Genomic DNA, 27,865 nt, shown 5'->3' with positions numbered 1-27,865 from the left:
GGATACAGGCTTCAGCAACCTTATGTTTATCAGGTAATGACCTAAGATGCAGCATAAGGAAACCTTGGTCAGCTTTCGGGCTTTTTGCCAAGGCCCCACAAAGCCTCCGTTTCTGCAGTATCCTTGTCGCTTAGATTTTCATCCGTCAGATGAAAGCCTCTGATGAATGGCTTCGGCAGCTCCTTGGGCACAGCCCCGTTGGCCGGGTTCTGATGGATTGTAGTGACATCTTCTGGCCATTAGTGCTGGAGCACTGGGGTATTTAAAATAAGTCCCTGGGGAGCATGGCTGGCTCAGTCCAACTGACACTTAATTTCAGCTACAATCATGACCTTCCAGTTCCTGAGATCCAGCCGCTTTGGGCTCTGTGTTGACAGCTCAGAGCCTGCCTGGGATCCTCTCTCTGCTTTTCCCCCACTCGTGCTCTCTCTCTCTGTCTCTCTCAAAATAAATAAACACATTTTTTTCTTTAAAAAAGTCCCCTTTTGGACACTTCACATCCAAGGTCAGTCCCCAGATAAATGGGGAAGAGAGGTATGTAGGTGTGTTTTCTAAATCTGTACATTAGCAGGACTCTATTGTTCTCTGTTGTACGTATGTATGCACTTCTTAATGTCTCCCATGAAATATCTCCACAGTGTCTTTACCAGACGTTCAAAGCATCATACAAAATTGAAGTAGGTGTCCTTCCCATAGGTGTCTTAGCTTTCTTCTGCCATGCAGGCCTCTTTCTCTCACCAGGCAGCAGGTGCCTGGAGAGCCAGAACTGTGTTTAGCATATGCTTAGCACATTGTGGGGTTTAACAAGTGTCTGTTGAATTAACAACTGGATGATAGGGTAGCAAATATGATAGAACACAAATGGCAGAGCTTGGGAACAAGAGAGTCTTGAAGACTCCACCACTTGCTTATTTTATCAAGGGCCAGGAGGCTTGAATTGGCTTATGTTCCATGTCAATAGGGGAAACCCAATCTGGGCATACACACTAGCAGTTGCCACATTTCCATTGTCTCCAGTGCTCCACGGGTCAGTCCTACTAGGGTGTGGAGATGACGAGCTGGGTCCTAAGGCGCACTGGAGCTTTCTTTCTAAGAACCCTTAGAATAGCACCAGGCCCACGGTGGCACTCTGTCGTTGGTGAATGACCAAAGGAGCCCATTCGAAGTAAAGAAAAAATATCGTTACACCAGGAAGTCAGGCCACTTCTGAGGCTGAGTGAAAACAGCCCAACCCATCAGCTCACAGCCTGGGCAACAGATGGACGTTACGTCTGGCAGGATGACAGCCACAGGATGGAAAGCTCCCACCCAGCAGAGGAGGGCTGGGTGGGTAGATTTGATGTAAAAACATTTCCGGGAAGAAGTGTTCAGAATAGAACAGACTGCTGTGACATCAGCCTGCCTCAGTGCTGAGATGGATGGGGATGAGTCATAGGGAGGCCAGCGGTCCCCGTGGAGCTGCCCTGGAGAAAGAGCCGTGGAGTACCCAGGAGTGGCTTCCCGGCTCCCACAAACCACTGTAGCATGAAGACTGCCAGGGATGGTGCTTTCCGTGCCCAGGGAAGCAGGAGTTCTCAGCTTGTTCCTTAAGAAGGCCCCACCCGAGTAAGGCCAGCAGCGAACTCAGAGGTGTCCCAAGATGTGGTGAAGGGGCTCGTTCCTCCTCCCCTAAATGGAATATGATCATGCCCTACTTTGTTGCAAAAAAGATTGGAAGCACCTACTAAAAAGCCTAAACTTAAACTAAATAAGGTTTAATTTAAAAGATAAATTAGGTTGAAGTGGAAATAAAGCTACTACTTTGCTGAAGCTAGAGGAAAGTGAATATGCAGAAAGATATGCTGTAAAGTCCTGCATGTTTGCTAAAGGTAGGCCACTCGTTCAAGTTCTGAGCTTTCTGGACATTGAGGCAAAGAGAGAAATACAGTTTTAGAGAGAGTCAGGGTTCATAAAACAAAGTACAGTCGTTCAGAAGCATCCCCATCTTTGTAGGCCCCAAGGCCCAAGAGAAATTTCTTTGGGGCGTCCTCATCAAGAGGTTACTGTGTGGTGTTGTGGCAGTGTGGCCCGTGACATCCTGCAGTAGATACTGGGGGCCTTCCCAGGGCTGCTGCTTATAATAGCCCTTACTACAAGAGGATGGAGCTCAGGAAAAGTGGTTCTGTGGAGCCAAAACAACGCAGTCCAGGGTGACAACTCTAATGATCTGCTATAAAAGAATTGCGGGTTATTTAGAGCAGTGTTTTCTGAACTATTCTACGAAACTCTAGTGATATCTCGATAATCTAGGACAACAAAATAGATGCTAGAAACATTTAGCATCTAACATTAAAAACAGAAGGAAGCGGGCACCTGGGTGGCTCAGTCGGTTGACATCCAACTCTTGATTTCGGCTCAGGTCATGATCCCGGGGTCATGGGATCGAGCCCCGTGTCCAGCTCTGCGCTGAGCATGGAACTTGCCTAAGATTCTTTCTCTCTCTCCCTCTGCCCCCTCTCCCTTGCTCACACAGTCTCTCTCTCTAAAAATAAAAAAAATAAATTAAAAATTAAACAAACAGAAGGAAGAACAGCATTGGGCACATCTACGTAAGTTAATATTATTACACACTAATTATTACACGTAACAGAGGATGCAGGACGCCTGTGAGAGACCTCCTGTCCCAGCCCACAGGGCATGCACCCCCTGATCTGTGCATGCTGCCGACACTCACATCTTACCATTAGCGTGTGTGCTGTCTGTCCAGGGATTGCTGCTGTATGCTGTGTACCTTTTCTTATCTGTCATCTTTTATGCAGTATATCGTACATTATTCATGAATCAAATTCCTGTCACTGCTTGCAGCAATGAATTTGACTATGAGGCCATTTTTTATTGTCTGCTTCCATCCAAGCATGCGTTATAGCTCATGCTGTTCTGTCAGCTTATTGTAGTGTTCCATGATCAAATAAATTCAGAAACTGCTGGTCCCCAGGAATGGCTGGGCCACAGCCCTTCAGTCCATGAGCAGCAGCACCAGAGGGTTCAAAGTTATGTTCTTGGGTGATGTGCTGATTAGCACTCATCTAGATATGTCCAGAATCCCCTGCACAGATGGTAGGGTGAGCTCCACCCTGACCATGTCCCAGAGGATGTCACAGCTCCTACTTCCTCTTGGAAGGGGTCAGTGAGGGCAGCAGCAGGTTAAAGGTTTGACTTACATTAAAGAAACCAAAGCATTCGTCTGTGTGTATGTGGAAGAATGTAACACAGGGGCCACAGAAAACTTCCAAAAATAATTACATTGGTTGGATAATAATTATAACTACAAACATTTATTTGGTGATAACTATGTGCCAGGCACTGTGCTAAACCATTCACATGCCTTATTTTATTTAATTCCTTCCAAGAAACTACAAGGTAGATACTACTATTGCTGTTATTATCCCCTTTTTTATTAGATGGGAAAGTGAGAGCCACTAAAAGGTTAAGAAAATTCTGTGGTAAAATAAAAGGTTGAGTTGGCAGGTACTAGATAATTCTAAAGCTATTTGTAGGCTTCTGGTTCTAGAATATTCTTGGAGACTTAAAGGGATTGGTGTCTACTAACTGTCAGTTTAGGACAAAGGAAGTCCTGGGACTTATTCATGGATTTCCCTTTTCTCTTTCAGCATGTGAAGATGGATATAGGCTTGAAAATGAAACCTGTATGAGGTAGGCTCTGTGCTCATATATTCTGATGCATTTGTGACAGGACTTATTTAGAAGTTACTTGGGTAGATTGCCTCCCATTACTTCTTTTGACTTTTGAAAGTAATTCTTGTTCTTTTTCTTTGTTGTCTTGCAGTTGCCCATTTGGGCTCGGTGGTCTCAACTGTGGAAACCGTGAGTATGCAATGGTCTGGATTTTCGTGTGGGCGGGGCCAATGTTGTTGTCCTGCACAGGGTGTATGTCTTCCCCTTCCCTTGGTTCCTCTCAGCCCCTATGCTGGGAGGTGTGGGGAAAGTGGAGGGCTCTCCAGGGGCTCCAGGTCTGGTGGAGGAGATGAATATATTCCTGACCAGCCCTGACGGTGGAGTGTTAATACAAGAAGCTAGGTGGGAGGTGGGAGGCAGGACAGAGCACGCCCAGGAGAATAGAAGAGCTTCCTCAGTATTTCTTGGAGGGGATGGAATTGGACGTTTTGGAAGACTTCAACTGGCAGAAGGAGAAGGAGAAGGAATCCAGGCAGAGGGAACAACTTGAAGGTCTTGGGGCAGCCTGGGCTGGTGGTGTTCCAGGGACCATGTGTGTGGTGTGGCTGAGGACAGAAGGAGAGGAAGCCAGAGTGGAGGATTAGTTTGGCAGAAGAAAAAGGGACCACGCTGTTCTGGTGTTTGATGGCCAGCCTGAGACTTTCAACTCTAATCAGTATCCATGGTGGAAGCAAGAGTCCAAGAGAAGATAGCAGTTGATCGAGAAAATCGGGTCAGGCTTCAGTAAGGAGGGTGGGTTCTGTTCTTTGAGAAAAGCAGTTGCGACTTATTTAAGATCACTTTCACTGACATTTTGTGATCCGGAGAGCTGAGAAATGATTGAAGGAAATTCTGGATATATGATACAATAGGAATAATAACATTCAGTACTTTATTTTAGGATAGCTTTGTCCCTCATTCTATAGATGAATATACCAACAGTCGAAGTTTATTAGACCAAAAGTAGACATGACCTTATTTAATATGTGTAAAAGTGCCCAGTTCCTGTTCCCCAGTAGTATACCTGACATTTTATGTCTTCACTGGTATTTTCTTTGCATATAAAGCTTTCTATTAGAAAGTTTCATTATTGTACTTTCTTTGAGCATAAATAAATAAATAAACTAAAATAATAAAGTAAAACAAATTCAATACTTAACTGACATAAAGCTATGTTGGTGTGCCCAGCACGGAGCCACTTTGCAAGGCCAGAGTCTAGAGACTTAGAATTACATATCCATCTATGATTACTGGTGATTTGGGCATTGGCTTTATCCTGACTGCAAACTAGCAAGAGGTTACAGTAAATAGCCTAAGAGAAAGACTGGGGAAGCATTGCTTAAAGCCAATATGTATAGAGTCATACAGAACAAAGGGAGGAGTTCACAGAATTAATGTGACTTAGGGTTTTGTGTGTGTGTGTGTGTGTGTGTGTGTATGTGTGTGTGTGTGTGTGTGTGTGTTTTAAGTAGTAAGCTGAGGCCATGGAGAGGTAGACAACCCTATCTTATTTAGTAATCCCTAAGGACACCATCATGCCATAAAACCACTTAAGTACAGATATTCATCATGATGGACCCAAGTCATCACACACCAAATGGTGTTCCATGTTATTATGAACTGTTTTTTACTTACAAAGCTTCTGACACTAAATGTGTCAGGGTTTTCCTCACACCAAGCAATTCTGACATTATCCAGAGTTAGTGTCAGACACTGTCTCCGTGTCCCAGGACTGCCCCTACTTCAGACACCAATCCCAAGTCCAGGCCTCTGGGACTTCTGACCAGCCAACTATAAATCAGAGGTTCCCACGACCCCTTCCTCAGGTTCAGTAATTTGCTAGAACAGCTTACAGAATTTATAGATACGGTAGAGTTGTATCATGTATGCAAGAAATTTATTTAATGTTACCAGTTTATTATAAAGGATGCAACTCAGGAACAGCCAAACAAAGAGATGCAGAGGCAGGTATAGGGGCAGGTGCTGGAAGCTTCCATGCCCTCCTGGACACACCACCTTCCCCACTCCTTTAAGTGTTCACCACTGCAGAATTTCTCAAAACTTCCTTGTTTAGGGTTTTGGGGGGAGTTCCAGTACGCAGTATCAATAAATGATATCACTGGTCATGGGCCATTGGAGGTTGGAGGTGGGATTTAAGTTCCTCCAGCTACCAGCCCCCATCCTTGGAGGGTTACTTTATTAGCATAAACCGAGGTGTGGTTGAGAAAGGCTCCGAATGAATAACAAAAGGTGTAACTCTCACCCCTTTCATCCAGAAATTCCAAGGGTTTTAGAAGCTCTTAGGCTAAGAACCAGGAGTGTAGACCAAATAAAAATTTCTTAGTATATCGCAGTATCACAGGTGTACTCAGTTTAACAAGAGGAGGGAGTTATCATACATTATGCTTTTTAAAAATTATAAAATAGTAAAAATTATTTTTAAATATCAGTGCTTGAAAAAATGGGCTTCTGAACTCCTCTCTACTTCCTAGATGGGATTGGATGCTGTCTGACTCATGAACCACTTAATAAAGCCAATTAGATCTTCAGGGAAAAAAAAGTAGACTTTAGTTTTTTGTTTTTGTTTTTTAATTGAAGTACAGTCAACACGCAATGTTTCAGGTGCACAACATAACGATTCTACAAGTCTATACGTAATGCTGTGCTCACCACAAGTGTAGCGACCATCTGTCACCATCCATCGCTATTACAATACCGTTGATTATATTCCCTATGCTGGACCTTTTATTCCTGTGACCTATCCATTCCGTAACTGGGGGCTTCAGGGTTTTTTTGTTTTTTGTTTTTTGTGGGTTTTTTTGTTTTTTGTTGTGTTTTGGTTTGTTTTTTGTTTTTTGGTTTTTTTTTTGGTTTTGTTTGTTTTGGTTTTTTGTTTTGTTTTGTTTTCTGGGTTTGTTTTTGTTTGTCTTTGTTTTTTGTTTTTTCTGAGGTTTGTTGGCCTATGTAAAACAGTGTGGATAGCAGTATATGTCCCTTTATAAAAATCGCTATTTAGACGAGCTTTGTCAACTGGGTTCAGGATCTTTATGCTTGTGTTCAGGAAGGTATCTGTGCTTTACAGGGGCTGCCTGGGGTGCAGAATTATCTTTGTTCACTTTCTAGTGTGAATCTCACTCCTCACTTAAAACCAGAACCAAGCCATAGAACACTCTTAAATTGATCAGAGAATGGAGTAGCCTGCGCACGAAAATAGACAGAAGAAAGCCTAGAACTTTCAATGTAGAAAGAAGGAGCCTAAATAGTCAGACAAAACATTTACGATAATTTGAGACGTGTTCACCAAATGATGGAATACTAGAACTAAAGAGTACATATAGTTCTTTAGAAGAGATGGTTTAGAGCTAACAGTGGCGATTGCACCACAAGCCTGTAAACCTTATTCTAAGACACTGTAAGTATTAGAAAAGGAGAAGCTTTAGATAATGTCATAGAGGATGGTTTTAGAATAATTTGAGGGAAGGAGGAAGGCTCAAGATACAGTAGAGTTGTATCACATGTGCAAGAAACTTATTTGAATAGAACCCCATCAGATGGCAAAGGGAGAATGAGGAAAGCAGGTGAGGAGTGTGGAGATGTGGCTGGCTCTGGGGTTAAGCCAGGGAGCAGGAAGTAGGAGACGCCATCTGCCACATCCTTCTGGCGTCTCCTGGTCCTGACAGGCCTCTCAGGAGCCAGTACTTCAAACCGCGTTTGCTCAAACAGCTCCCTAAATAGGCTTTACCAGAAAATGCTTTGATTTCTCAGTGAGTGGAAGAGTGATCCAAGGAGGGAAAATGGATATAGGGGAAAGCCCCATAAAGGGTTGGGGAAAGGGATGTGAACTGTAGGGCATTGTTCTAAGTGGCATTTAGTGATTTTTTCTTCAGAGATCATTAAAGACTATACAGGTCTGGAGATGATATACCCGTATATCCATTGATTGTTCTGTAAGTTCCTGTGTCTTCCCCTTATGTTTGTGGGGTCTTGGAAGTAGCCAGGATATTTCTCTCTGATCCTGAGACTTCTTTTCCTTCCGCTTTCATCCAAGTTGTTATCATTATGTCCAGCAGAGGGCAGGCTTCTGTCTGGATGACCCGCTTCCAGCCACCTTGTGTTGGTGACTTGTTAACTCCTTGACGGTGTGTGAATATCACTGTACAATTTTGATATCTGTTTTAGTGTTGCAAAGCAGTCAATAGTGGCTGATAATAAATAGCACCTTCCACCTATCCCTTTGTTTGAGATCTCAGGTTGGCCCTCAGTGTTGGTTAAGGAATGGGAACACCTGAATTTCATCCCCATTTGTGGTGATAGCACCTTGTGGAATCTGGCTCGTCACTCAATGTTTTGTGCCAAATAACAGCACTCTGACCACTCACTGCTGTCACTTCTGCTCTCACCACCAATGACAGTGAGTGCCTTCTTGGGGCTATGGTTTAGGCTGGATTCTTTACAGGTAAGAAATGCTTCTCTATGCAGACTTCTTGGGGCACATGATCTACCCAAGCTCAACGAGTTGGAGAGCTCACCTTTGTTTAGCCAAGTCTTGAGATTCCCTCACTCCTGCATTTCTGGAAGTCATCCCACGCCACTACATTCTGGGTTTAGGCATAACCTATGACCTGCCTTTCTGAAAGTTTCTGTTAGCTTTTGAGTTATGTGCAGATTCCACTTCTTGCTCCTCATAGAGAATATTCTTCAAGCTGGAGAGGTCAGGACAAGCCTTTCTTGCAAACCCCGTTCGTCTCAGAGGTAGCACAGGCCCAGGAGCACCTGGTAGGGCCACCTGCACCCCCTGCATTCACCCTTCAGCTCAAGTCTGCACCTGTCACTGTACTTCTTTTTATTTTCTTCCGTGTCCAATAAACAGACACTTGTTCACACCACAGATCCTAACAATTCTGCCTTCTAGCTCTTATACTGGCCTCAGAATGATCTTACAAACTGTCAACAGAGATGCCCCTGCTTCCCCTTCTGCTCTACCTTTTCTCAGGTGCCCTCATTTCCTCCTTTGCTTGGATTTTACACTGGCTCCTCCTTGCACCTCCCATGCCATCTTGGTTTGCTTCACCTCTTTTCTCTTTTTAAGATAAATTAATTTTGTTTTTTTGTAATATAAAATAACACATGCCCGTTAATTTTCATTTTTTAACTCAAGTTAATTAGAAAATAGAAGTTGAGGGAAGAAGGAAACTACAGTAAACACTCTCATCACCTACTAAACTGCCCTGTCAATACCCTGGCATCTACCCTTGCTACTCAGCATGGCTCACAGGACCTGCAGTGCCAGCTTCCCCCAGGAGCTTGTTGGAAATGTAGAATTTCAAGCCTCTCCACTCCAGACCTATGGAATCAGAATCTGAGTTTTAACCAGACCCCTCAATGTGATTAATGTGCAGATTTATACACATATTAAACTTTGAGAAGCACTGGTATTATGTATCTTTCCAGAAGTACATATGTGTGCATCTTTCTAACAGAATATACTGTTTTGTAACCTGTTTTTAAGTCTAGTAAGCTGTGCAGTGTTTTCATTTACATCATTTTATAAGGTCACTTTCGATAACTATGATTCTACTCTGCAGATACACCATTCCCCTCTTACTACCTCTTTAATGTCTTTTTTTATATTCCCATCCTCTAAGCCATTTTTCTATTTTGTGGTTCTTGTCACTTTGTGATTATAGAACTCGCATAATTTTCCTAGATTACCTTTGTCTGGCTGCAGACGTTTTTACCCATCCCTCTTATATGTTCACAACGTGCCTTAAAAAAATATTTTTTAGGGGGGCCTGGGTGGCTCAGTTGGTTGAGCGTCCGACTTCGGCTCAGGTCATGATCTTGCGGTTCGTGAGTTCAAGCCCCGCGTCGGGCTCTGTGCTGATGGCTCAGAGCCTGGAGCCTGTTTCAGATTCTGTGTCTCCCTCTCTCTGACCCTCCCCTGTTCATGCTCTGTCTCTTTCTGTCTCGAAAATAAATAAATGTTAAAAAAAAATTAAAAAAAAATTTTTTTTTAATTTTTATTTATTTTTGAGAGAGAGAGAGAGAGAGAGAGACAGACAGGGCATGAGTGGGGGAGGGGCAGAGAGAGAGGGAGACACAGAATCTGAACCAGGTTCCAGGCTCTGAGCTGTCAGCACAGAGCCCAACGCGGGGCTCGAACCCATGAGCCATGAGATCATGACCTGAGCCAAAGTCGGACACTTAACAGACTGAGCTCACCAAGTGCCCCTCACAACATGCCTTTTTGTAGAGGATTCTTTCTGTTCAAAGGTCCTGTGTTCCTTCAGCAGAGACTCCTTCCCCACCAACCTCCTAGCATGGCCAGCAAGGATTTAGAGCCTGTTTTCCCCACATATGAACCTCTTTCTCTGCTTCCAGTGAAACCAGAACATTCAACTTAAAGATCTACATGGTCTTCCCACCCATCCCACCATCTGGTGACCAATGTATAAAGTATCTTGTAGTGCATTCACTGTATTATTACACTAGGCTTTAAATAGATTCACACCAGTGGAAATGCTGTGTGTTGGCAGGAGTCAGTTACTCATAACAAACATCCAGGATGACAGCACTAAATTGCTTAGGAACGAAAAAAGATAATTAATTGTCCAGAAGTCATCTGGAAATTTCATTCCCCTTGAAGCCAACATCTCACGCAATCTTGACTGACCTCACTTAGTGTCAGAACAGAAAGGAAGCAGGGCTTGGGAGAGGGGAATATTGCTCTGTATCTCCTCTTGGGTATGGCCACATACAGCCTATAGATGTGAGAAAGACACATTTCACAAGCTACAGACAAGAAAAAGAATGCTGTGAACAGAGATTCTGAAGGCAAGAGGAATGGAAAGATTTAAAAGGCAAAATTTTAACCATGCATTACTAATGAGCTCAGTGAGGGGGAACATGGAGATAGCTGAAGGAATTTTTTTTTTTTTTAACGTTTATTCATTTTTTTGAGACAGAGAGAGACAGAGCATGAATGGGGGAAGGTCAGAGAGAGAGGGAGACACAAAATCTGAAACAGGCTCCAGGCTCTGACTCATCAGCACAGAGCCTGACGCAGGGCTCGAACTCACGGACCGCGAGATCATGACCTGAGCCGAAGTCGGATGCCCAACCAACTGAGCCACCCAGGCGCCCCTTGAAGGAATTTTTAAATACAACAATGTGGCCACCTAGAAAAGTCTGTAATGGGCTCAAGAGTTTTAAAAGAAGGTGTACTGGTTGGTTCAATTCTGACACCATTTGTGACGTGTGTGTTTTTTCCATGCCACCAAGCACTTAACTCACTTCTGACATGATCTACCTGGAGACAGCATCAGATCCCACATGTTAAAGTCTCGATCCCATAAGACCGTCTCCCCTTCCTCATCAGATGCCAACTGCAAGTCTGAGTGCCTGTTACCTACACTTCTGACCAACCAGCTGTGGATCAGTGTTCCCACAATACCCTCCTTGGGTTACATTAATTTGCTAGAGTGGCTCACAGAACTCAAATAGTGTACTCACTAGATCACCGGTTTATTATAAAAGAATGTAACTCATGAACAGCCAGATGGAAGAGGCACACAGAGCAAGGCCCAAGGGAAGGTTGGGGAGTTTTTCTATGTTCTCTCCCAGGGAGCCACTCTCCCCAGCTCTCTGCATGTTCATCTGCCCAGAAGCTCTGTGAACTCTGTCTTTCTGGATTGTTATGGAGGCTTCATTACATCAGCATGATTGACTAAGTCATTGGCCATTGATGAATTCAACCTCCAGCCCCTCTCCCCTCCCCAGAGGTCAGGGGATGGGAACTGAAAATTCCAACCCTCTAATCACATGGTTGATTCTCCTGGCAACCAGCCCTCCATCCTCAGGCACTTTCCAAAAGTCACCTCTTTAATATAACAAAAGACACCTTTCTGTTCTCTTCACTTAGGAAATTCCAAGGGTTTTAAAAACTTTGTGCCAGGAAGGGGTAAGACCAAATATATATTTCTTGTTATAAATCACAGTATCACAGTTGGCTAAGGTTCTTCTGGAGTAAATCAGCCTCACTAGCTTAAGCAACAAAAGACAGTTTAGTGGAAGGATCCTGGGGTGTGTCATGGAATTCCAGGGTCAGAAGGAGTAAGAAGCAGGGAATTGTGGGGAACCACAGCAGCTGGCGCTTAGGGGCTTGCTTTTCAGACTACACATTAACAAGACTCCATCTTTATCTCTCACCTTCACTCTTTGCTGTGTGTGTCCATGTGCAGGCTTTCCCTCCTTCCCAGACAACATGACTGAAAATAGACTCAGCAGGCAGCTTCAAGTACATGTCACCGTTCAGCCATTTTGAAAGAGAAGGCGTGTATGCGCTCTTTCTCTGTCTCTCTCTCTCTCTCTCTCTCTCTCTCTCTCTTCACCAAATTGCAAATCCTGGGAAGGAACTGACTGATCCACTTGGATCATGTGTTTACTCCTGGACCAGTCAGCTGTGGCCAGGGATGGTGCTATAAACACAAACGTAACCCACTCTAACCACCCCCGGTGTAACCTGCACATGAGGGGTGTGAATGTTCCCAGAGAGGGGCTGCCTAAACAGTCCTGTAGTAGTTTTCATCCAAATGAGCATATAAACAAGGACAAATGTAGCTTATAGGAAAGACCAAGCCCACAATGGGCTCCCAACAACGACAGCAGCATCAACCTATGATCAAACTGCAAAAAGAATAAAGAAAAGATAGGCTGTAAAATATCAACAAATGTCAAGGAGAAAGTAGAACTAAGAATTCCAAGTTCATCATTCTGGAGAATCTCTTCAAATAGAAAGGATGGGATGGACAAGCCTAAGACGGCACTCATTGCCTTCTGTCTCACCGCAATAAATAAACAGAACACCCACAAAACTGTAAATGTTATATTTGGTGTTTGTTCAAACCCCATGCTCTTGTACATCATTATGTGGCCTCATCATAAATCCAAGGTCAGTCTTAAGTTCAAAAGGTCTGTTTTAGTTCATGAACTCACTTGATAGCACATATGAGGGAAAAAATTATGGGTTATCTTGTCCATAAGCTCATTACAAGTTCCCAGTAATAAGACCTAACTGCCAAAGAGCATTGAACATACGCTTTAAAAAAGAGGAGGTTGTGTGTGTGTGTGAGTGTGTGTGTGTGAGTGTGTGTGTGTGTGTGTGTGTGTGTGTGTGTGTGTGAATAACATTTGGGAAGTATAGAAAAGCACAAAGAGGAAAGTAGAAGTTTAGCCATGATTTCCCAAGGCAGCGCCAACTTCTATGAATGTTTTGGTGGATCCCCTTCCAGCCATTTATGCTCATGTGCATGAGGTCCTCTGCTTTCAGTACAGTGTTCTTTTCTCTACTGTGCAGTTGAAGCCAGTGCCACCCCACGTCTGGTCTGCAGTCTGGCAGCACCACCATGCCCCGGAATCTTGCCAGAGATCATCTCTCTTCTTGGCCCTACTCCAGACCTACAGAATTCAATCTCTCAGGCTGGGGACCAGGCATCTGTGTTCCCACAAGCCCTCTGGGTGACTCAGATGCACAGGAAAGCTTGAGAAATGCTGGTCTGTACCTTTGCTACTCAAAATGTGCTCTGTGGACCGTTCCTGGACTAGGACAAGAGTAATACAAAACTGGAGAGGGAGCACCTGGGAATGTTTATGTTAATTCGATATGGCTGTGACATCCAAGCATGAAAGTTTTATTTTATTTTATACAACCAGTCCACAGGACTCCTTAAAAAATGGAGAAAGGGAAGTTCATGATTGGTGCCTGTAGGGAAAGGCAGGAATTGTCAATGAGGCTGTATTTTTTTATTTGAAAACAATACCCAAAATCACCAACAGAGAAGAACTGGTCTTTGGCAGCAGATAGTTTGAGAAGCACTGGTCTACTCCATCTGTGTGTGTGTTTGTTTGTTTCTTTCTTTCTTTCTTAACATTTATTTATTTATTTTGAGAGAGAGAGAGAGAGAGTGAGCAGGGGAAGGCCAGAGAGAGAGGGAGAGAGAGAGAATCCAAAGCAAGCTCCACACTGTCAGCACAGAGCCCAAAAAGCAGGGCTCGATCTCACCATGAGATCGTGACCTGAGCCTAAATCAAGAGTCAGACGCTTAACCAACTGAGCCACCCCGGCACCCCCATCTGTGTTTCTTTTTAGACAAAACTTTTGTTCCAAGGATGACTCTGCCACAACTGGCAGCCAGTTGCAAGGGTGGCTTCTAAAATGAGTGCCTGCTCGTTTTCCTGGAAGTGGGCAAATTCGAACTTGGTGTGGAGGGTGAAGCAGGAGTAGACTTCGGCCTTTCATTAGGAACAAAGGAAGCCACTGTAGGATTTTAAAGCAGAGAAACGGCTTGATCAGACTTGTTCTTTGAAATAAGTGAGCAGGACTGGGCACCGGAAAGTGAGTTGGGAGGTGGTTGCCGTTGCCTGGTCAAAAGTTGATGGCAGTTTAGGGTGGTGTTGGTGGGGACAAAGAAAAGTCAACAGATTCAAGAGATATTGTTGAAAGTGAAACTTGAATACAGGTGTCAGGAGATGTGGGAGAGGATTAGCTCATTCCGTGGTTTGCCTTTGCTTCCTATATGCCTTAATACTGATGGTTTTTCAAGATAATCAGGTTTCTGTGCTATTTATTTAAATAAATGATAGGTAAGTGGTTGGATAGCTTCTATTTGCTTTTATCACACAGTCTGCTTGCTGTCAGCTCTGCACATTACTTTGACTTTACCTGAATACCAAGAGAACATGTTTCCAGTCTTAATTTACTATAGAAAGTCTGGTTATTGGCCCTTTTTAAACATCCTACACCTTACAACCTGGGAACACAATTTTAATTATATTTCCAAAACAACAAAAAACCAATCCGAATACTGAATAGACTTTTCTTTTAAATGTTTATTTATTTTTAGGAGAGAGCGAGAGACAGAGAGATAGCAGGGGTAGGGCGTAGAGAGAGGGAGGCACAGAATCTGAGGCAGGCTCCAGACTCTGAGCTGCCAGCACAGAGCCTGACATGGGCCTCAAACTCACGAACCGTGCAATCCTGACCTGAGGCGAAGTCAGGCGCTTCACTGAGCCACCCAGGTGCCTCTGAATACTTTATTGAAAATGTAATTTTGCCAGAAATATGCAGGTATAAAACCAATTAATTAAAATGTTAATATTGTTTATTACATATGATATGTGTGCTTACATATATGACTGCTAGTATCTGGTAGTTAAATCCAGTTTGTATGTATTCAGTGAACAACTCAGTGCCTAGCATGGTTCATGCAGTGATTCCCGAACTCTAGACTTAGTTGACCAGTAATATTTCTTATAATATAGGGTTGCCTACTTTTTATCTTATCAAGTAAGAACCTAAAACCAAATAAAGAATTTTTATATCTACTCTATCATCATCAATTCAAAAACTTTAAAAACAATATCAAAGTGTGGGAAGTAGTCAAGAAATGTTTCTCTATTTTCTCCATTACTTTTTTTAAAAAACAACTTTACTGGAGGCCTAATTTACACATAATAAAATGCACCCATCTTAAGTGAGAAAAAAAAAAGTAGGAAGGATAAAATCTTAGAACAGTTGTTAAAACCAACAGATTCAGTTTTTGAAGACTTCATGCATCTCCTTTAGTTTTCTGTTAGTGAAAATGACATTGGGGCTGGTCTACAGGTAGAATTTGGGATCCATGCACCATTCTAGGAGTGGCTGAGAAAGGATAAGTCTTCTCAAAACAGTGTAGGTAGGGAAAGAAAAAAATTTCCCCCTTATCCTTCTAGAACCGTACCTCCCTCCCCTCAGTAAAAGATAACCGGAGAAAAATAAAACCATTTTAATTATATAGCACACACAGGAACCCCACAAAGATATGAGGCTCAGAGGCAGCCAGATATTTGATGCTTATATACCCTTCTGAGTTAAGGAAAGGGCTAGGTGTCAGGGGCTGCAAAGGCAAGCGGGTGAAGGTAAGAGGGGGAAATGTTAGGTCAACAAAGGCTGCCTGGCGGGGAAGACCAGTTCTCTTTATTGAAAAAGTGATCTTTGGTCACAGCAGCCTTCCTGGCATAGGCCCCTTTTCTAATGTAAATCTCCCTTACAAAAGGGTTACTCCTGCTCTTTTTTTTAAAATTGTTTTTAATGTTTATTTAAAAATTTTTTTAATGTTTATTCATTATTGAGAGAAAGAGAGAAACTGAGCATGAACAGGGGAGGGGCAGAGAGAGGGGAAGACACAGAATCTGAAGCAGGCTCCAGGCTCTGAGCTGTCAGCACAGAGCCCGACACGGGGCTCAAACTCACCAACCGTGAGATCATGACCTGAGCCGAAGTCGGCCGCCCAACCGACTGAGCCACCCAGGTGCCCCTTTAATGTTTATTTTATTTTTGAGAGAGAGAGACAGACAGAGGTAGAGGCAGAGGCAGAGGCAGAGGCAGAGGCAAGGGAGAGGCAGAGGTAGACAGAGCATGAGCGGGGGAGGGGCAGAGGGGGAAGCCGACAAAATCTGAAGCAGGCCCCAGAGCTGTCAAACCCTTAACCGACTGAACCAGCCAGGCGACCCGAGGGTTACTCCTGCTCTTTTCAGAGCTTCTCCTGTGTTGCAGTTTCTCAAAAATAATCAGCTCAAAATAAGCATGCCAACAAGGAATATTTGGGGTAGTATACTGTACTATTCTCCAACAGAGAAAATGCAGTGCTGGCCTTGAGGAGCCCTTCCTAGGGGCCCAGGAATGAAAGGTGAGGTCCCCAGCTAAGGCCTGATGATAGCTATGAGCTGGGGAGGGAATCACTCCTTTGTATGCATTTATTTATTTATTTATTACCTCTTACCTGTCCACTTTATCCTTTTTTAACCTGTTTAGCCTATCAGCTGATCACCGTGGTGATTGCAGCAGCAGGAGGCGGGCTTCTCCTTATTCTAGGCATTGCGCTGATTGTTACCTGCTGCCGGTGAGTGATGGGGGTTCACATTCTCTTTCTCTTTGCCTCTGCTAAGCACAGGTCAGTTTTTACTCTGTTAAAGAATGGTTGGGGTGGTTCGCAGTATTAAATCATAATGTATGACTGAACCATTAAAAAAAGGAGAAAGGGAAATTCCTGATAGGTAGTGCCATTGAACAAAGAAAAGGATACCACATGGGACTTTATTTCCTTTACTAAAAGAGAATACCCAAAAGCACAAGCAACAAAAAAGTGATAGATTGGACTTCATCAAACGTAAAAACTTCTGTGCTTCAAAGAACATTATCAAGAAAATGAAAACACAGCCCACTGAACAGGAGAAAGTGTGTGAAAGTCCTATGTCTAATAAGGGACTGTATCTAGAATATATTAAGAATTCTACCACTCAATAATAAAGATGCAACCTAATTTAAAAATGGGCAAAGAACTTGAATAGACATTTCGCCAAAGGGGATAAACATATGGCCAGGAGGCACATGAAAGAATGCTCAGTATCATTAGCCATTAGGGAAATGCAAATGAAATTGCCATTAGAGACCACCTCGCACCCACTAAAATGGCTATTTAAAAAAAAAAAAAAGAAAGAAAATAGCAAATGTTGGTGAGGATGTGGAGAGATTAGAATGCTCACACTCTGCTGGTGGAAACACAAAATGGTGCAGCGGCTTTGAAAAAGTCTGGCAGTTCCTCAGAAAGTGAAACATAGTGTTGCCATTTGACCCAGCACCTCTGCTCTGAGGTAGCTATGGAGAGAACTGAATATGTGTGTCTACACATGTCTACACAGAAACATGTACATGAGTGTTCATAGCAGCATTATTCATAGGAGCCAAAAGGTGAAAATAACCCCAATATCTACCAACTGATGAATAGATAGACAAGATGGGATATATCCACACAATGGAATATTATTCAACCATCAAAAGGAGCATAGTACTGACACAAGCTATAAAGTTTATGAACTTTGAAAATATTATACTAAGTGAAAGAAGTCAGTCACAAAAGACCACCTACTATATGATTCCATTTATATGAAATGTTCAAAATAGGCAAATCTAATAGAGGTCGAAAGTAGATTAATGGTTGTCTAGGGCTGGGGTGGAGGGGGAGTGGGGACTGAGGAGTAATGGCCAAGGAGTAAGGGGTTTCTTTTTGGGGTGATGGAAGTGTAAAATTGATTGTGATGATGGTTGCACAAGTCTGAATATACTACAACCACTGGTGTGTACACTTTGGGCACATTTAGAAGCAAAGATGAAGAGGGTTACCTGAGATAATTTAGCAGTAAACAATTTGTAGCAGGCACATGGGGTGAGCAGGTGCTCAGCACGAGGCTTGGCTCTGGGCCTCCTGGAAGCCAGTGTGATTGAGTTTCTACTGGAAAAGGAAGAGAAAGGAAGGAGTTGGATTCTCAGTGATTATCTATTCAGATAAGGGAAAATTATGACCTTTGATTTAGATGATTATAAATGGCAGGAATTTCTCTGACGCAACAGAAGGATGGCACTTCCCAAAATAGCAAGTTATCTTTTCGACCGTTGGCATGAATGACATTTTAAGATATCCTTCACCTCTAGGAAGGCTGCAGAGAGCAGTGTACCCTAACTGCCCATTCGGGAACATGGTCCTTTGCCTGTCATTTACAAAGTTACCACCAAATCATCAAAGACAAACTATGAGTGGAAATAAAATCCTGGGTATGAGACTAGAAGCTAGAGGGATTAAACCTCAAGGAGACGTAAGTCTCATATTTGCTGAGGGTGCAGTACCAGGTAGTATAACCGCCTGGAGAAGCAGCCTGTGACCATGGGCGGCAAAAGGAAGGTGACTGTGAATTAGTAAGTCATTGTTTGAAACCGGACGCCCTGCCCTCCAGGGAGCAACACAGTGGCAGGTCTGTTCTTAACGTGCAAGGAAAGACAACGCCTAAGCCACATGCTGGACATTTGGTTTTATGACCCTGAGTCATTTCATGCCTTCCCAGAAAGTTTATTTATAGGAAAGTGAGGTAAAAAGGAAGAAACTTCAGAATATCTTACCCAGGGCAAATGTAACTAAAAATGTCTGATCCTAGGCCCATTCGATAAGTGAATCACACATATTTCTTGTTTTGTTTTTTTTTAACGTTTATTTATTTTGAGAGAAAGAGAGAAGGGGAGGGGCAGAGAGAGAGGGAGAGAAGATCCCAAGCAGGTCCTGTACTGTCAGCACAGAGCCTGATGCGGGGGTTGATCCCATGAACTGTGAGATCATGACCTGAGCCGAAACCAAGAGTCTGACACTTAAGCAACTGAGCCACCCAGGCACCCCAAATCACACATATTTCAACCATTTCTAGCTAGTGAACCCTCACAGGTAGGGAACTTATCCTGGGCTTTCCCTAACCTGCTGAAAGGAGAATATGTGTGGGAACTATAAACAGGTGGGCATTTTTACAGGTGAAATATCCTGTTTTTATGGTCTGTGAAGTAGCCTCATGTGGTAAAAGGGCACTGGCTGGTGAAGCGGGAGGCCTGAACTCTAGTCCCACTTTGCTAGTAGCAAAATGTGACCTGGGGCACAAGTCTCATCTCTTTGCAAAGCCAGAACCGTCTCATCCCCAGAGCTCCTCTTTTTAGTAAATCTTGGTGTGATCTAGAAGCTTCCATGTACATTCTTGTGCTCAGGCAGGTTTGGAACCACTGGACTGAAGAATCCTAAAGGCCCTTTGGTGCCAGCATTCTGGGAATTTATGACCCTGATTTCCCTGGCTCCACCGTGAGGCAGCAACCTCTGTCCCCAGAAGAGACTGTCTGCCTCACTACAGCTGTGTTTGTCCTCCCTGTCCCTGGTAACCTGTCCCTTCGAGTTGGAAGACTTTTTTGTTTTGCATTTTTTTTTTTTGCATCTAATTGCATTTTCACTTGTTTTAGGCAAACACTAAAAATAATAATAATGCCATTTTTCAGTGGACATCTACAGAAGAATATAATGGTAGCTTTCAGTCTAATTTACCTTCTAAAATAATAGAACGTGTTTCACAGATATCATTTCTTGACATAACTTATTCATTTAAATTTCCAAATGTTTTTCACTCCACAGAAAGAGTAAAAATGACATAAGCAAACTCATCTTCAAAAGTGGGGATTTCCAAATGTCTCCCTATGCTGAGTACCCCAAGAACCCTCGCTCACAAGACTGGGGCCGAGAAGCTATTGAAATGCATGAGAATGGAAGTACCAAAAACCTCCTCCAGATGACGGATGTGTATTACTCGGTGCGTATCCCTTTGCCTGGTGCAGCTCAGGCTCCAGTTCCCTCTGACGATTCCCTCTGGACTGTGTTTGGTGGTAAAGACGCTCCAGTCAGTTGAGGGTTAAAGAGAACGGTGGCATGAGCCTCTTATTTACATAATTTAATATTCAGTTTACTTACGATCTATTTGCATGGTGTCTATTAGTCTTGACATCAAGATATAAAGGATATTTCCACAGAACACATTACCTTCATGGGGTTGTAGCAGTAACCCTTCTTGTTACGGAATTTGCTTTTAAGTTATAAGATTGGAAACTGAGAGAAAATTCCGTGACGTTTAGCCTGTGGCCCTGGCACATGCTTTACCTCCTGTGGTTTGGGTAGTTAAAACTGGGGGATTAGAAACAGATATAAGGAGAACAGTTCAATGTCATCCTCAACAAGCACTTCTCAGAGGTTTAGGAGAGTATTCACTCCGTAGGTCTTCAATAATTGACTGCACCCAGCCCTGGACTGCATCGTTTGGAAAGATGGTAGACTACCTTGAACCCTTGCTCCTTCTGTCCCGCATTGAATAACCCCTGTCTTATTCCCATGTGCTGCCTGGTTCATTTCACCATCGCGCTGCCTCAGCCCTCCAGCAAACACAACCCTGAGCTGAAAAGTAAACAGACATAGGTGACCTCTCATCCCACGTAGACCCGTTTGAGGTAGCAATAAACATGAGACCTTGCCCTGTGGGAACTTAATAGCACTAGGCAATCCTGTGACAGAAGTCACAACACCTCTGGTTACTATGGGGACTAACCGTGAGGGTTCAGACTTTGGACGGGAGGGGTTCACGCTAAGGATGCTGTTGTTAACAGTGGACCCTTTGAAGAACTGGAAACTGGAGGAAGAACAAGGGGAATAAGGGGAAAAATCAACACAGACACAAACAGCGCTAGTTGAAATGTTCCCACTGATGTTTCTGCATAAGTGCTTTGCTTCCTTCTCAGTCTGGGAACTCCTTTTACTCTAATAACTGCAGCCATGTATCTGCAGATATCTGCTAACCAAGCAGGGGGCTTACCCAAGTGTGCCCGCACACTTGCACATTTTACTAGGGACTCTTCACCCCAGCGTGGTGAGATCACATAGGGACAGACAGACCCGTGGTGTTGTAGGACCAACTCCTCTTCGTTTCCATGGAGTTAGCTAAAGAGTTGCCTTAAATAGATATCATCAGGAACTTAGACCAGCCCCATCTGCACATCGGAAATAGGCTGAGCAGTCTGTAGAAGCAGGGCCTATGCTTATGGCGTGAAGCAGCTTGTCACCTGAGAAGGCTGTCCCTCACAGTGGTCTCAGGTGTACTTTGGGCACCCCGAGGATTCACGTTCATTATATGCCGTATCCAGTGTTTTCTTTCTGCCAGGCAAGCATTTTCTCCTGGTGGTCCTCAGTGAGGGCCTCTTCAAAGTAGCCATGTCATTCCTTGGGGGCTTCTTTTGCACATCAGCTAGGTAGTCATGATGCTCTCAGCTAGGATCTGGTCAGAGACACCTGAGAATCACTGTTGGCCTCCTGCTCTGAGGTCTTCACTCCACCTTTGACAGCTGGTCCTATGACCTTGCAAAAGTCAACTCCCCATTCATGGCAGAGACAGTAGTGTTCTGCTAAATGCCAGGGAGGATTTAAAGCCATTGTGGTCCACAGAGACAGACACACCTGGTAATAATCAGGTAATAATCTTGATAATTAGCCCAGGTCTTTTCCTATGTTGGTCTAAAATCGCTGGGCTCCCCTTGATAGTTTTTTTAATCTCCTTTTAAAATATAGGCAGGGGCACCTGGGTGGCACAGTCAGCTAAGTGTCCAACTCTCGATCTCAGCTCAGGTCTTGATCTCAGGGTTATGAGTTCAAGCCTGCACTGAGTTCCATGCTGGGCATAAAGCCTACTAAGAAAAGAAAGAGGAGAGGAGAGGAGGGGAGGGGAGGGGAGGGGAGGGGAGGGGAGGGGAGGGGAGGAGAAGGGAAAGAAGGAAGGAAAGAAAGAAAGAAAGAAAGAAAGAAAGAAAGAAAGAAAGAAAAAAGGAAGAAAAGAAAGGAAAGGGAGGGAGGGAAGGAAGGAAGAAAGAGAGAGAGGGAGGAAGGAAGGAAGGGAGAGAGAGAAAGAGAGAGAGAAAGAAAGAGAAAGAGGAGGGAGGGAGGGAGGAAAAGAAAGAGAGGAAGGAAGGAAAGAGGGAGGGAGGAAGGAGAGAAAGAAAAGAAAGCAAGAAAGAAAAGAAAGAAAAAATGAAATATAGGCAAAAGTATCCCAGGGTTCACGAAAGGAGGGTCTGGAAGGTTCTGACTTCTGGGTCGGGCCCTGCTCTGCTGTGTTTAGCTGCCTCCATCGTAGGTTTGTTAAAACATAGCATTATTCTTAAAAACACAAAACCACACACACATTAAATTAGATCCATGAATAATAAATTGACTTTTCTCCTTTTTTTCTGACTACCAGCCCACAGGTGTAAGGAATCCTGAACTTGAACGAAATGGACTCTACCCGGCCTACACTGGACTGCCGGGGTCACGGCACTCGTGCATCTTCCCTGGACAGTATAACCCATCTTTCATCAGTGATGAGAGCAGGAGAAGAGACTATTTCTAAGTGCGGAAGAGAGAGGGAGGGCCCACTGCTCTGAGCAACTTGTGGGATCTCGGCTGCTCAGAGTACTGTACCAGGGGGGCCCGCGAATACTGGCTGCTCCCAGGACTCGCGGAGCCACATGTGAATGGCAAGTAGGAAGCGGGACAGGCGTGAGGGGCGTAACCACAGTGGAAGGAGACAGATGGATGCGGGGACGTGGAACTGAGGGCTGCTTGTTAGGCACCTGCACTGTTACTGTGAACGTGAACGTGGGCCGGTACCAGGAGTCTCTCAGTTCAGCAGCCACCACCGGCCGAGGGCTGACTGTTAGCCAGGCACATGGTCAGGCACCTTCACCAGGACCTAGTCTTTCCTCAGTTTGCACTTTAGTAAATTGGATAGGGAGGTCTCCTTTCGGATTTGTTTCAAGACTGTTCCAGAAAGAAGGCCTCTCTTCCTCAGACACTTCCATAGGCCTCAGTTGGGTGGTGGTTAATTTACGGCAGAGCACTGGCTCTTTTGTTGTGTTCCTGCCCAGTATCTACATGCTCAACAACAGATGACGATGATAAACATACCGCTAAGGTTTGGAGATGCTGTAGGGGAACATACAGTATTTCCATGGGCTTCTAGGTCTCCTGCAGTTTCCAAGCCCACCCTCAAAATGAGGAATTGAAATTTATGAGGCACAGCACACACTCCACTTTGTTTTTTAATCAAGGTGACACGTTTATTTAGGAGTATTTTTTCCCTCTGCAGTTACATCCCACTTTTTCAAATAAGTCTGGATCCGGGCAAAACAAGCTCCACGTGGTTTTCAATAGAGGCGCCCCCTGCCTGTGGTGAGGCCCAGCAGGTAGCAGTGGGCACAGGCGCTGGGCGAGGGCCCTGGTGGGGGACTCTCAGAGCTGGAGGCGGTGGGGTGCTTCTCGTCCCTGAGCGCCTCGCCCCCCACCTTTGAGGCCCAAGTACTATGTGTATGCAGTAGAAATGGAGAGCAGAATGCAGATTGGGTCTGAGGGGCATTCCACCACAAATGGAAAAGCAGCCTGATGGAGTCCCCGCAGCTGAATGTGGTGAAAGGAGCAGGCTGATGGGGCACGTTCAGTTTCCTGAAACCCAGTGCTTTGGGAAGCCATGTGGGTTCCTGAGGAAGCCTAGGGAGCTGGGATAGAGCCACACGTCCCGTCTGTGAGTCTGCTTCCTTACTAGTGCAGCCTTCTTTGATTGTATCCCAGATCTTGTCCACTGACTCAGTGCGTACTTTCAACCAACTGCTCAAAGCTGTTTATTCACTGAATAACTTATTTTCACTCATGCAGTAATTTGTACCTCTTTATACCGCTGCATGGTTCCCTCCAGAAACATCATTTAAGTCGGCATTGGAGAGCTAAAGACTTGTGGCCAGTTAAGGAGTTGAGAGTTTGCCTTTGGGAAGGAAATTCCACCTGTCTTATTTATTATGCCTGCGAGATGGGTCCTGGGAGGAGGGGGCATACCCCGTACTCAGCGTCTTTAAGTGCTGCTTGGGGAACTGCAGTTGTTCTCATCATCTGCTTTTGAAACATCCTGTTTTGGGATGAGAACACAGTGGCAAAAGAATTGTTCCCATCCTGAAGCTTGGAGCTCCGTGGCACCTGCATTCATGGAAGCGGTGTAGCCTTCGGGGACAGTTAAGTCTTGGGTGTGGTTGTTTTCTCAGAGTTCTCTTTTTAGAATGTATCTCATCCTTATTCTTATGTAATCCTCGTCCTAACAGTCTTAAGTGTCAACTCCTGTGTCCCGGGGTCTCCACGAGCCACCAATACCCTGCTGCAGCAGGAACACAAATCAGGTGTGATGCTTCTTAGTCGTTAAATTGCACTCATCTCCCGAGATACGCAAAGAATTCTGTTTTTGTCAGTGGATGCCGACTTAAAATTTCAGAGCATCACCTTTCAGAATCCTTGGGTCTTGGATCTCTCTGGGGAAGCAAACAGCCCTTTGTGCCTCCTGGTCTTGCATCTAACTGGAGAGCTCTGAGCCCCTGCACTCCGGCTCACCATAGCCGACAGGCTCGGCTGTCTCGCGAGTAGCCTAGCTTCCTGGCTCTTGATATTGATCCTTCCTCCTCCCAGGGACCCAGAGCCATGGCGGGGAGCTATTCCCAGGCTTACTCAGCTAAGGGTGTTGGATGACATCACAGCTGACAAATCATCTCCTGTGTCAGGACTAGAAGCTAGAAGTTACATAAAATGAAGTGTTCTGTCTCAAAAGCATTCTTGGGAAGAATCCCAAAGTCCAGAAAACAGTGTCCTGTGAGTTCCAAGAATGCTTTCCTGTGAGTACGTTTTGTGCACATGAAATGGATTAAGAATATTGTTTTTCATTTACTGTGAAAAAAGGAGGACCCGTACAATGTTAAGTTCATATGTATCTCATTTCTAGGAGGCTGTGGGGTTGGAGAAGGTGTATCTCAAAAGCGTGAGGGTCTAAGAAGGTATGCAAACAGCATGATTGTTATCCGGTGCCAGCTGCCACCCTGAGTGAGGAAGGGAGAGGCTGGCTTTGCCCCGGCCTGGGGTTAATACCTCCTAAAGGACCTGCCTGGGCCTAGGGCAAACAACCAATAGGACAGCAGCAGCTGCTGGATTGAAGGGACAGGGCTGGGGGCACCCCTGGCAAGCAGAAGCTCTCAGCTCCCGTATAGGTGCTCGGTATCAGCCCCTGTACCTGGAATGTGTGATCCGTGCTCATAGAAATACCATGGTCCTGCCTCCCTGGGGCCCCACAGCTAGGGGAAGGTGGAAGGGAAAAGTGACACTTAACTGCTCTTGAGAGGCTTAAACTTCTGCAGGGAGAGCTGACTGAATAGAAACCATGCGTCCTGTAGCAAGCGGAAGCACTTTGCTGGGACTCTCAGAGCAGGGTGGGACTCACCTGCCAGCCACCTGGCAACTGTGGGTTTTGTTTAAACTCCAGGGGCTCTTATTTCTCCTGTCTTTTCCTCTCTGCCCCATGAGTCAGCCCAGGACACTGGAGACAACTTACGAAGTCTACCTGTCACAGCCAGAATCTCTGGTGTTCCCACTATGGCCAGGCTCTGTGCAACGTCCCTGGCCTCAATCACCACACCCTTGTGAAGTATGCATGAGAGTGTCCGTTTCTTGTACCTGTGAACTTCCAGAGGGAAAAATATCTTGCCTTGGAGAGCCAGGATTCAAACCCTTCTCCCTGCCTTGCCATCATGGTGAATGCCTCGCCGTCTAAATGTACCTTAAATGTCAAAGAGGGCATGAGAGACTGGGCTTAAAATATACTTAAGAAAAAATAAATAACCTTAATATTATTAAGCATTAACTAAACTAATGAGATGAAATGCAAAAAAAAAAAAAGTTGAATCCTTTTGGAAAAAGTCCTTTCGGGTTTGTTATTGCATATATTTCTTGGACACTTGAGGTCATCATTAATAACGACTGGCTTGTGCTTAGCAAGAAGCATACTGGTGCGTGGCTTTGAGTGTAGGAAGGGTAAGGCGATGACCCAGTTTTCTGACAAACACAGCCAGACTTAGATGTCCATCTCAGGGCTGTTTGGCCTTGTTCCCATGGTAAGGCTATGGCTCCCACATACTGCAAGCACATTTTTGTGAACGTTATCAGAAATTGGGAACATATTCAGTTGAATGTCTTAAATGCTGACAAATCTTCCTTCTTTGACGAAATTTTATTTTCAGAAGCAGCTAAGTCATTTAGAGCCAAAATTGTTGAATGGGTAGTGTAATCAAGCTGGCTGATAGCATTTGAAATTATAAACAAAGATGTGAGTATTAAGCTCTTCAAGAGGTAATTCTTAAGAAGTTGGCCCAAACAGAAGGGCAGCATCTTTGCAAGACAAGGCAGGATGGCTGCCAGAGAAAATGTTTTTGAAGGACGATATTTTTCAGATGTGAAAGTTCCCAGAGCAGGCACATTAGGGTCATCCCTCACACGTGGCTTTGTGGGGCCTCCATGAAGCCATCTTGCCCACTGGCGAAGTGCCCAGGTGTGCGGTAACTCTGGGAACTTTGCCTGAAGAAGCCAAAGCTGAGCATTCTAGTTGCTCCTGGCTTAGGTCAGCCCAGTGTACCCCAAAGTAGGGTTGAAACCCATAGCTCTAAGATACTTACACTGATTTCAAAGCAAGAGTACTTCTTTGGAGACAGAAAGAATACAAAGTTCAGTATTTTCTATCTTTCAAACTGCCCTTAATATCAAAGATATTTTTCTATGTGAAGACTTGTGTGGAGTTAAAAGGGACCTGTCCTTTCCTCCTTCTTGACAAAGCATCATTCTGAGGCTCTCATGTGCATTTTTGGAAGAGAGCTACGGTTTTGTAGAATTGTCTTTTGAGTGTGTGTTCTGTTTTTCTTTTTTTTTTTTTTTTTCTTAAATCCCCAGAGAAGGAAACTGGTTAAAATACTAGAAACATCAGAGTATTAAATGTCAGTGAATTTGTTGTGCTAAAATATCTTTTCAATAGTGTTATAATCCATCCTAGTTGGTGTCAACCGCTCACAGAAAAGCCTGTGAAACCAAAGGGGACAATTAAGGTTTACAAAGAGACAGGTCTTAGACCAGCTTTGTCCCCTCTGCATTTTTCAAGAGGCTTTCAAAGGATCTGCATATTAGATTCTGGTTTTATATGTATTTTTGGACATGCACTGCAGGTGCAGAGTTCTTGTGTAGGAAGGAGGGGACTGGACAGAAGTGGGATGGAACCAGGTTTACCTGGGAAACTAACACAGATTTCTGTATTACCTTGGCCTGTTTCTTTAAAAAAAAAAAAAATGTCTTTCATCCTGGGTTGCTGTGAGTTTTGTTACTGTTTGTGTTGCTGGATTTATGGTTAAATGAAGCACGTAGCTGGGATATGAACTTCTTGAGTTTTCACATTGTCCCGAGTTTCTTTTTGCAAACCTTTAAACCTTAGCCCCTGGTTGATTGTGTTAAAACCATTATGAGAATGTTATTTAAAGTTGTATTATAATTGCAACCTCCACTAATTATTCAGTACTGTAGCAGCAAAGTATTATTTGTAAGAATTTGGTTATTTTTATACTTATACCTACTTTAAGTCTGGCGTTCTAGTCAGTAAATGATGCAATAAAATGAATATCATTTTCCTTGTGTGTTTTTCTCATACTAACAAGCTAATTAGACCAGAGTACAGCAAGTTACCCTTCACAAGTTAACAGTGGGACTGTGCAGTGAACTCTTGCATGGCAAATCTAGGGATTGAGTCATTTCTGTATCCTCAGTGCCCAGCACAGTGAGGAAAGACACTTTTGATGATGGGTGGATGGACAGTCACACTGACCTAAATGATAAAA

At 44.1% G+C, this 27,865-nt stretch overlaps 1 protein-coding gene across 1 annotated transcript in view; it reads left to right on the top strand.

Annotated features, from left to right (window-relative positions):
• The window catches only part of HEG1 (heart development protein with EGF like domains 1), a 90,029-nt gene extending 62,371 nt beyond the window's left edge, over positions 1-27,658 (top strand). Inside the window, exons 14-18 of the mRNA XM_042954357.1 lie at positions 3,651-3,693; positions 3,827-3,864; positions 16,565-16,652; positions 19,746-19,920; positions 22,387-27,658. Of these exons, the coding sequence (XP_042810291.1) occupies positions 3,651-3,693; positions 3,827-3,864; positions 16,565-16,652; positions 19,746-19,920; positions 22,387-22,536 (494 nt within the window). The 3' untranslated portion in view covers positions 22,537-27,658. The remainder of the gene's footprint in view (positions 1-3,650; positions 3,694-3,826; positions 3,865-16,564; positions 16,653-19,745; positions 19,921-22,386) is intronic.
• Positions 27,659-27,865: the final 207 nt, after the last annotated feature.

Source organism: Panthera leo, chromosome C2 (assembly GCF_018350215.1).
Source record: "Panthera leo isolate Ple1 chromosome C2, P.leo_Ple1_pat1.1, whole genome shotgun sequence".
Lineage (NCBI taxonomy): Eukaryota > Metazoa > Chordata > Mammalia > Carnivora > Felidae > Panthera > Panthera leo.
The sequence above is the reverse complement of the archived record's forward strand: the minus strand, read 5'-3'. Positions and strand labels throughout refer to the sequence as shown.